Here is an 11,064-nt window from a genome sequence, read left to right as displayed (position 1 = left end):
TTAAAGAGGTCTTGTGCAGCAAATTGTCTAATGCAATACATTGTTTGATTTTTTGACTGCAGTTGCATGAGCATTAATTGTAGATGTAATCTAAATTAAGTCTTTGATAACTAACCTTTTCTACTTTTATTATGATGCTATTTATTGGTCCAGTTGTGAGAACTTTCATTTTCTTTACAATCCATATGGAAGGCTCTAGTCTTTGATCTTCATCAGTAAGTATTTCTAGTTCTTTTTGCTTCCACCAAGAGCAAGGTTCTATCATTTGCGTGTGTTAGGTTACTAAGTCTTCCTCCAACTCAAATGCCACATTCTTTTTCATATAATCCAGACTATCAGATTATTTGCTCAGCATACAGATTGAATAAATGACCTCTGATAACATGGTGGGTTATGAGTTGGCCTGCTAACCCTGAAGTTAGCAGTTCATATCTACCAACCTGTCTGAAGAAGAAAGATGAGGCTATCAGTTCTTGTAAAGATTTACAACCTCAGAAACCCTATACAGGGTCACTATGAGTCAGAACTGGCTCAGTGGCACACAGTCTGTACCACCAGCACAGACTGAATAAGTATGATGAAAAAAGAAAACGCTGATGCATACCTCTTTTGATTTTAAAGTAAGCAATATCCTCTTGTTGTATTTGAACAACTGCCTCTTGGTCATATAGGTTCATAATGAACATAATTAAGTGTTTTTAGAATTCCCATTTTCCCCAATATGGATTATAGTTTGTTGTGGTCCACACAGTTGAATGTGTTTGCTTTGTCAATAAAGCACACATAAATATCTTTCTGATACTCTCTGCTTTCAGTCAAAATCCATCTGATGTCAGCCACAGTTTCTCTCATTCCACATTCTCTTCTGAATCCTGCTTAAATTTCTGGTAGCTCCTTGTTGATGTACTGCTCAAACCATTGTAAAATTTTCTACTGGAAAAATATTTCTGCATATGATATTAATGATATTGTTCAGTGATTTCTACGTTCTATTGGGTCAACTTTCTTTGGAATGGCCACAAATATGGATCTCTTTCAATCAATTGGTCAGTTAGCTGTCTTCCAGATTTCTTGGCATACAGGAGTGAGTGCTTCAGAGCTGTATTAGTTTGAAATATTTCAATGTATATTTTGCTAGTTCCTGGAGCCTTGTTTTTCACCAACACCTTCAGTGTAGCTTGGACTTCTTACTTTATTACCGTTAGTTCTTAATCGTATGATACCTGTGGAAACAGTTGAACGTTTACCTTTACTTTTTGGTACAGTGACTGATTATATTCCTTTCATCTTACTTTAATGCTTTCTGCATCATTCATTATTTTTACCTTGTTTTTGTTGTTGTTAAGTAATGTCGAGTCAGTTCCGACTCATAGCGACCGTATATATGGTTTCTGAGGAGTGGATGGTGAGCTTGAATTCCTGGCCTTTTGGTTCAAACTGACCTTGCAGTCCAATGCTTATCCTTCAGTGCCAAAGCAGAAATCCACTTTTAATAGAAGCCTTCAATATTACAACTCAAAGCTTGAAGTTTTTTCTTCAATTCTTTCAACTTGAGAAATGCTAAGTGTGATCTTCACCTTTGGTTTTCTAACTCCAGGTCTTTGCACAGTTCTTTATTATACTTTACTTTGTCTTCTAAAGCTGCCTATTAAAGTTTTCTGTTCAGACTTTTTGCTTCATCATTTCTTCCATTTGCTTTTGCTTCTCTATACTCAAGAGAAGGTTTCAGAATCTCTTCTGACATTCCTTTTGGTGGTTATTCTGTGTTTTTAATGGCCTTTTGCTTTCTTCAGATAGGATGTTCTTAATGTCATCTCACAACTCTCTGGTCTTCAGTTATTAGTGTCTGCTGCATCACATCTAATTTTGAGATGGTTTCTAATTAAGTTGGGATAGACTCAAGAGTATGTTTTGACTTGGCACATGGTTAGGTGAAACTCTTGGGTTCATGTGGCAGAAAGCAAACTCATAGTTGGCTCTACAACATGAAGGGAAAATTGTCTACAGTAACTGATATGGTGATATAGATTGATAGATAGATATAAATATAATGACTACTTTATTAAGTCATTTCTGATTTATGCTATACCGCCTTTAATTCTCAGAAGTGTTACGATTTAGTAAATTGTATGTTCTTTCCAACTCTGTCTTTATTGAAATGTTCAGGAAATACATCCGGATCTCTCTTAGCATGTCTTTCCTTGAGACACCCTGTTCTGCTTCCCTCTGTTTTGGCCTCATCCTTTAATATTTTCTTCCATGATAAGATCATGGAAATGGATACTTTAGGCCAGATTTCACATTCTTTCAGTGATATGACCTTTCTTGCTAACTTTCACATAAAAGTCCTGGTTGGCTTAGTCTAAATCTTCCTTTTTTTGTGGGGGAAGAAAATCACTTGCATCCAAAATGATGGCTTACTCTGATTGTCCAGCTGGAAGCAAATGACTGTAACTTTGGTGGTAACATTTGGAATGATAGCTAGCCAAGCTAGAGTGGTAGATGGATGGTTCCCCAACACAGGTAATATTTGTCACTTCCTTAAGTGTCTTACAAAAAACCCAGACCCATTGCCACTGAGTTGATTCTGACTCATAGTAATCCTATAGGGCAGTCAAACTACCCCATAGGGTTCCCAAGGCTTTAATCTATATGGAAGCAAACTGCCACATTGTACTCTTAAGGAACATATGGTGGTTTTGAACTGCTGACCATTCAGTTAGCAGCAGAGCACTTTTAACCAGTGTAGTACCCAGGCTCCTTTGCCTGAGTTGTTGTCAAGTGCTGTTGAGTAGATAGCAACTCTTAATGATTCTGTATAAGGTTTCTGAGGCTGTGATTCTTTTGGGGAGCAGAAAGCCTCATTTTTCTCCTGTAGAGCAATTGGTGGATTCAAACCACCAACCTTGCCCTTTGCAGTCCTGTGCTTTTCATCACACACACCTTTGCTTGAGTACTACCCTTATGTTTTTTAACATTTCTTCTGTGTACCTCATAAATGTGACTTGTTATTGGCTATCATTTGTAGAGAAAAGCTTTTGACTCTTTAAAACCATTATTTCACTCTACAATACCAGTATTTTAAATGTAGAAACCTAAAATTTGCTTCATTTGTAATTTTTATATTAGGTGTCTCTCTGAATAGAAAAATAATTTAAAAGCAAATTACATTAAATGTTAAGCTTTGTAAGAGTTGTTTGTTGTTTTGGTTTGTTTTTAAGCATTTCAGCCTCTAGATATCAGTTATACAAAGAGTAAATAATCACTAGTAGATATGTTAGGTAAAAATATGGTTTGTAAGTATGTTGTCTGAGTGTTTGAAAGTTAAGCAGATTTCAGGATTTTTTCAACCCCAAATCTACAAGATACTTGTTACAAACAAACCTAAATTATGTGCCACATGCCACCCGTTAGATTAAAAGATATAAAATGAATTCAGATTTAACCATCATGTCTAATATCAGGAGCATTTTGGGTTGTCCATATTAAGATTTCCAAAATTTTTAATTTTGTACATACTTCAGTTGATAGCAATCTTAATTTTTATTATTTTTGAATTTTATCTTTGCATGGCTCTCCAATTGTCTATCATTTGAACCTTTCTTTGGGCCGTTGCATTCTTTCACTAACTGGATGGACCATGCATATATATTCACCAACTTTGCATATGGATACTGGGATCTAGAATGTCCCATTATCATAGTATGGCAGCTGCTGTGTTAACCTTCGATACTGTAGACACCCAGAAGGACTTTTAAACCTTGCTAGACTCCATGGCACATAGCCATCACCAGCCACCAGAAACTGCCTACAGTGTGTTACTAAATTAGACAGATGTGTCAGCCATAATGCCTGCAGTCGTGCTTTTCACAGAGTCAACTGCACTGTAGTGTATTAATAAATAATGAAGTGCTTATCTTAGAATTGTTTATATTGGCTGAAACATTCAAAGGTTGTCTGTAACTTCAGAATGCCTGTATTGTTAATTTAGTTCTTGCCTTTCTATTTAATATAAGAGTATCTCAGGGAATTTTCTTTAATATTAAATCACAAATAAAATTTCAGCTGTTTTCCCTCTCTCCCAGATTTCCCCCTCCACCAGATTTACTCCTATGACCTGTTCTCAGAAGCCTCTCATGATGTATGTGTATGTGTTTGGGTGTCAGTATTTGTCTTTCCGTAGACAGATAAGAAAGAATGGAGAGATGAAGCCAGAGATTTGGTGCCTAATTGTATTAGTGACAGGAACTATACATAAATTCAAGTAATACTACATTGGTAGGAAGAAGAACAAATAGCATTTTGACAGTAGAAGAGTGTTTGGCAAGGGAAATGGCATGTTTGAGAGTTTATGGTGTTATCAGTAGTAGGTGTTTTAGGAACTACAAGTTGTTCAGTAATGCTGTAGTATAAAGCATGATGGATGACTCTGGGAAAGTGGGAATATTGGGCTGGGTAAGTAAAATCCTGAACCCTGACCATCAAGAAGGAATAAATTCTTTCAGGATATATAGCCTTGGCCAAAGGGAACCTGAAACCAAATTATAGCTTCCTTGTTTTGTGTTCTGCTTGAAATCAGGAGCCTGGAAAATAGTTTGTCATTTGACTGAAAGATAGAAGCTACCGTTAAATGGAAAGGGTATTCAAGATGGGCTGATTTTTTTTCCAGTGGTTATTTTAGTAGTAATATTTTCATGTTGTTGTTACTTGCTGATTGATTTGAGTTGATTCTGACTCAGAGTGCCCCTGTGTCAGTGTAGAACTGCCCAAGAGGGTTTTCCTGACAATAATCTCTACAGATGTACATTACCAGGTCTTCCCTTCACAGAGTTGCTGAACAGGCTTGAACTGCCAGCTTTTCAGTTAGCAGCCAAGCACTTAATCATTGTACCACCAGAGTTCCATGTTTTTGTATTATTATTGTTGTTAAGTGTCACTGAGTTGGTTCTAACCCATAGCAACCCTGTATAGTGTTTCCAAGGAGAGGCTGCTTAGATTGAACCACTTACCTTGTGGTTCAAACCAACCTTACGGTCCAGTGATTATCCTTTGGTGCCATAACTCTGGGACTCATAACTCCCTGCATCTGTTACAAGTGATAGAGCAACTTTGAGAACGGGTCCTAGGTTTATGACTTCAGTGACCATAAAGGTGAAAACTCAGAAAGAAACATTTCTGTATACATACCATGTATCCTCAAGTGCTAACAAATGGTGTTGACTATGTATTCAATGTTTAAAAAAATGGGTGTTGAATGAGTATTGCATGAAAAACAGCTATTTAAATGCATAATATTCTAAAATTTCTTTCAATGTGGTTTTTTGGCATCAGCACCTTCTTCTGCACAAGATTCAAAGTTTAATATTATAATAATTGGCTAAGAAGTTAGAACTTCTTCTAGTGGAGAATTAAAATTTGAATAAAACTAATTTGTAATTGCTAAATTTAAGTTATAGAAGGTTGAATTTTTTTAATGTTTAGAGAATATACACAAACACTGAAAACATATGTTTCAGTCTAGCTTACTTAATTTATGTAGAAGTAGTTTTTAATAGACAAATGGAACTAATTTTTTGAGGATTTTCTGTGTGTTTGAAATCTATAAAGTTCATTTTGATATAAAACAAAATTCATCTCTGAGAGGGAGAGAGTGAATAATTTAGTGATTGTGTTTATTAAGAGGAAAGTTGGATGTACTTCAGTGATAATATTTTTAAATCCTTTATTTTTTTAGGTGCTGGTGAATCTGGGAAAAGTACAATTGTAAAGCAAATGAAGTAAGTAAATTTAAAACATTAAACTAGTTTTATATATTGAAATATATTCTACCATCAAAGGGAAGCAAGTGTTCTTTTTTCCCCTTTTTGTCTTGCATTAGAATTATCCATGAAGCTGGTTATTCAGAAGAGGAATGCAAACAGTACAAAGCAGTGGTCTACAGTAACACCATTCAATCGATTATTGCTATCATTAGGGCCATGGGAAGGTTGAAGATAGACTTTGGTGACTCAGCTCGGGCGGTAAGTTACTAAATTTCTTGGAGCAGACCTGATAGGGGAGGGGTAGAATTTGCATGATTAATTCACACCACATAGCATAGATTCATCATCTCAGACACATTTATAAAAGGTGTTAAATATCTATCTATCTTTGTATCTATCTAGCTGTCTATATGCATATAGGAGTGGAGTGAGTCAGAAGTTTTCCAAAGTTAGTGAAATAAGAATATACAGGATTGTATAAGTTTTCCTCTGTAGCTATACTAATTTCCATATTCATCAGATGATTTAAACAGCTCAATAATCATTGCAGAATTTTCCATATAGCATGATATATAGTTGGTAGCCCTGAATCACCATAACAACTTAGAATAGTAAGTACTGAGTTTAGTAAATTGCCTACACTGGCACTCCTCAAAAACTGCTTTTATAATTTGGAATGCTTAAATGAATTAATCATTTGTATTCATGCCCAGATTAAAGAGTGATTTTAATTTTATAGAATGAAAAATAATATGAAAGTGTGGGCTTTTTTGTAATACGAAATGAAGGATTTTTAGAAAACATGTATAAGAATTATAGTATTAAAGGGAACTTTTAGAGACCGTGTTGTTCTGGTGTTTTTTTTATCTAACCAGTAAGAAAAATGCATCCTCGATGACCATTATACATAAAAAGCCCTACTACCATACTTGCATTTCCTTATTGGGCCCAGTCACTTGTTTTCAGTTTGGCTAGAACCAGCCCTCCCTGTTCCAGTATATACTATCTTTTCTTCCGCCTCCCACACCCACTCTGTCCCTGCTTTTTTGACTTGCTTCTTTTTATTTGGTATTTGATTATGATATATGGTCTATAATTTCACTGTTCCCCTTTTCAGTAATGGATTCCCTAGCTTAATTTTTTTCTTCAGGTTTGTTTGTTTATTTGGTACAAAGTGTGAGTATGTTACTATTCCCACTACTGCACGTCTTCCTCCTCCTTTTTTTAGTTTTTGCTTTTTTTTTTTCCTGTTATATTTTCTGTATTCAATATGTATATTGAATATTGAATGTATATTAAAAATATTATGGGTATATTGTAGAAAGAGACTAAAGACTTTTCTTCTTGTCTTCTTAATGTCTTATGCATACATGTTTATATATAAGAAAGGACTTCAAAACTTTTGTGGAAAAATTCCATATCTTTTCATTTTTCCATGAACTCTTTGAACCCACCCACCCACCCCCACTTGTGTGTGTACTTTTAAAAAAAACATGGAAATGCAATAAGGACTTATTAGGGGAAAAAAAAGATGAATGCATCAAAAGGAAAATCTCTAAAACAAGCCTGTTGTATTTTTTAATTTCTTGATAAGTTACTGGGCTACATTAATTAATTAAATTGAGTCTTTTCCATTTAAGCAAAGATATTATAAAGTCTAGTGTGGCAAAGTAAAACTTTCAAGTAGATGTCAAGATTATTTTTAATAATAGTTGATAAGTCTTCTAAAGTTTCTTTTCTGAAGTAAGATTTTATATATCCAGAACATTCTTTGCCTTACCTGCTATCCATTTGATCTTTAATGTATTGTTTTATCATTTGTTCATTCAATAGACTCTTCTTGAGCTCCTACTTTTATCTAGAAGAGGAAAAAGAAGTTATATAAATTATACTGTAAATCAATTTCAGTGTTGGTAATTTAAACCTTTTATCAAATTCATGTACCTAAAATTCTGTATTCAGGTGAACATTTAGAAGGAAAATTTTTTTCTTCGCTATTTTAAGAGGCAATGTAGGGTCAGTACCAGCAGCTTTTTATAGGTTTTGTTTCTTTTCTATCAAGGAATATAATTTTCTATTTTTGTGATTTTTGTTTTTGTTTTTGTTTTGTTGTTGTTAAGGGCCATCTAGTTAGTTCTGGTCCACAGAGACCCAATATAAGGTTTCCAAGGAGCTACTGGTGAGTTTGAACCGTCAACCTTGAGTTTCAAAACAACCTTGCGGTCAAATGCTTGATTTTCTTAGCCACTGAGGCTGAATGAACCCCCAAAATTGTTGCTCTGAGATAATCATTAAATTGTAATTTGAAACGATATCCTAAAATAAACTTTGAATAAACGCAACCAAAAAAGAAAAATAGTTTATCTTTGTTAGTAAAGTAGGTCTGTCTTGAGTGCTGTGCTCTTTTAAAGACTATGTATGTGAGATCAAACTGGCAATAGAAACTTCGGAGGCAATCACTTCGTTAAGTCAATGGTGGCGAACAGTTTGGAGAAGGATGGCATGAATGTTTATACAACTAGAAGACTGTTATCAGTGTCACTGAGTCATACATTGAGAAGTTATTGAAATGGTATATGTTGTTAAGTACCAACAAGTTGGTTTAGACTCATAGTCAATCTGTATAGAGTTTCTGAGGAGTATTTGGTGGGCATAAATCACCGACCTTGCTGTTAGCCATACAGTGTTATCCACAGCATCACACCAGGACTCAGAAAATGGTGTATAATTGTGTGTATTTTCACACACTTACTAAAAAATATGTCTGGTGTTTTGAAATTGGTACATAGGTCTACTTTGCTTATCTTTGATTTTCACTAGTGTTATTAGCCCTGGTGTGTGGCAATGTGGGATAATGCACTGGACCTTAAGGTCAGTTTGTATGGCAAGGTTGGTAATTCAGATTCACCACCTGCTCTTTGGAAACCCTATACAGAGTCGCTATGAGTTGGAACTGACTCAACAACACTTAACAACACCAAGTTTAACTCATGATTCATAGATTCTTTAACTGTTTCCTGCTACCTTCAGTCCATAATTCTCTTTACTTTAGACATCTTCAGTAACTCATTCCCTCCAAGGTCTTCATTTTCTCAGAGTACGTCTGCTTGGTGTACTCCTACTTTGTGTTGTTTTACTCCTATGCAATCATTAAATGCCACCAGGAATCCTGGTGTGTCACTGCAGGATAATGCTTTGGGACACAAGGTCAGTTTGAACTGCAGGGTCTGTGGTTCACCCCTACCATCTGCTCCTCAGACCCCCTATACAGGGTTACTATGAGTCAGAACTAGCTCAAAGGCACTTAAGAACAACAGCAAAGACTCTCTAAAGAATACAAAGGTGAATTAACGCTGATATTTTTCTTGAGTCATAACAATCTTCATGGAGCAAGAGACATTTGAATTTGCTATTGAAAATTAATGGGAGTTTTCTAGACAAAAGACAGAAAAAGCATTGTATGAATGTTGTTGTTGTTGTTAAGTGCTTAATAGTTGGTACTGACTCATAGCTACCCTGTACAAGGTTTCCAAGGAGAGGCTGTTGGGTTTGAAATGCCAGCTTTGTGGTTAGCAGTCCAGTGCTTATCACCAGGACTCCATGGAAACAGCAAATTCAAAACAAGTCTGAATATATTTCTGCTGATTCCTAGAATTGTCATCCAGGAGTTTGAAGATAACCATATATTCATTTTGATATTGTTGTGGGTATTAAGTGTCATTGAGTTGGTTCTGACTCATAGCAACCCTGTATAGGGTTTCTGAGGAGCAGTTAGTGTGTTTGAATCACCGACCTTGTAGTTAGCAGTTCATTGCTTAATCTTTAGTGCCACACCAGGACCCCTTCATTTCTCTTATGACTACTAAAAAAGAAAACATGTTTGAATAATATGTAAAGGAACTGAACAGAAGATTTCAAAGAGCAACTTTGAAATAAAGATTAAAGAAGACAAAATAAAGTATTATAATGAAATGTGTAAAGACTTGGAGTTAGAATACCAGAAGGAAAGAACATGTTTGCATTTTTCAAGCTAAAATAACTTAAGAAAATATTCAACCTTTGAATTACAGTATTTAAGAGTCCTATGGGCAAAAACATTGAACGATGCAGGAAGCATCCAAAGAAGATGGAAGGCATACATAGAGTCACTCTACCAAAAAGACTTGGTCAATGTTAATCCATTTCAAGAGACAGCATATAGTTAAGAACGGATGATATTAACAGAAAATATATAAGCATTGAAGGCATTGATGAAAAATCAAGACACCAGGAATTGACAAAATACCAATTGAGAAGTTTAAAAATGTAGATGCAACACTGAAAAAGTTAATTAATCGTTGCCAACAAATCTGGAAGACAGCTACATGGCCAACTAACTGGAAGAGAGCCTATTAGTTCTCATTCTAAAGAAAGGTGATTTAACAGAATGTGGAAATTCTTAAACAATATCATTAATATAACATGTAAGTAAAATTTAATTATCATTAATAATTAAAAAGTGGTTGAAACAATATAGCCACAGGGAACTGTCAGAAATTCAAGTTGGATTCAAAAGAAAACACGTCATGTGGAATACCATTGCTGATGTCAGAAGGATCTCCACTGAAAGCAGAGAATACCAGAAAGATATTTACCTGTGTTTTATTGGCTATGTAAAGGGATTGGACTGTATGGATCATAGAAAATTATGGATAACATTGCAAAGAATAGGAATTCCTCATAATTGCACTCATGTGGAAACTGTACATAAGCCAAGGGATAGTTGTTGAAACAAAACAAGGGGATACTTCGTGTTTTTAAATCGGGAAAGGTGTGCATCAGGGTTGTATCCTTTCATCATATTTATTCAATCTGAATGCTCAGCAAATACTCTGATAATATAAGTATATGAAGAAGAACCTGGTATCAGAATTAGAGGAAGGTCCATTAGCAATCTGTGATATACAAATGACACAATTTTGCTTGCTGAAAATAAAGAGGATTTGAAGCATTTATCGATGAAAAAATTACACAGCCTTCAATATGGATTATACCTTAATTTAAAGAAAACAAAACCACTCACAACTGGACCAATAAGCAACATCATGATAAACAACAGATATTGATGTTGCCAAGGATTTTATTTTGTTTGCATCTATAGTTAACACCCATGGAAGCAGCAATTAAGAAGTCAAACAGCGTATGTCATTGGACGTATGTGCTGCAAAAGACCTCTTTAAAGTGTTTAAAAGCAAGATGTCACTTTGATGACTAAAAAGCACCTGATCCAAGCTATGGTATTTTTAATCTTCTCATATGCAAG

General features: G+C 35.0%; 1 protein-coding gene across 1 annotated transcript in view; it reads left to right on the top strand.

Annotated features, from left to right (window-relative positions):
* Positions 1-11,064, top strand: part of GNAI1 (guanine nucleotide binding protein (G protein), alpha inhibiting activity polypeptide 1) — a 115,052-nt gene that overhangs the window by 76,367 nt on the left and 27,621 nt on the right. Inside the window, exons 2-3 of the mRNA XM_006834350.1 lie at positions 5,735-5,777; positions 5,879-6,020. Coding sequence (XP_006834413.1) covers positions 5,735-5,777; positions 5,879-6,020 — 185 coding nt within the window. The remainder of the gene's footprint in view (positions 1-5,734; positions 5,778-5,878; positions 6,021-11,064) is intronic.

The sequence above is a fragment of the Chrysochloris asiatica genome, unplaced genomic scaffold (genome assembly GCF_000296735.1).
Source record: "Chrysochloris asiatica unplaced genomic scaffold, ChrAsi1.0 scaffold00010, whole genome shotgun sequence".
NCBI lineage: Eukaryota > Metazoa > Chordata > Mammalia > Afrosoricida > Chrysochloridae > Chrysochloris > Chrysochloris asiatica.
The sequence above is the reverse complement of the archived record's forward strand: the minus strand, read 5'-3'. Positions and strand labels throughout refer to the sequence as shown.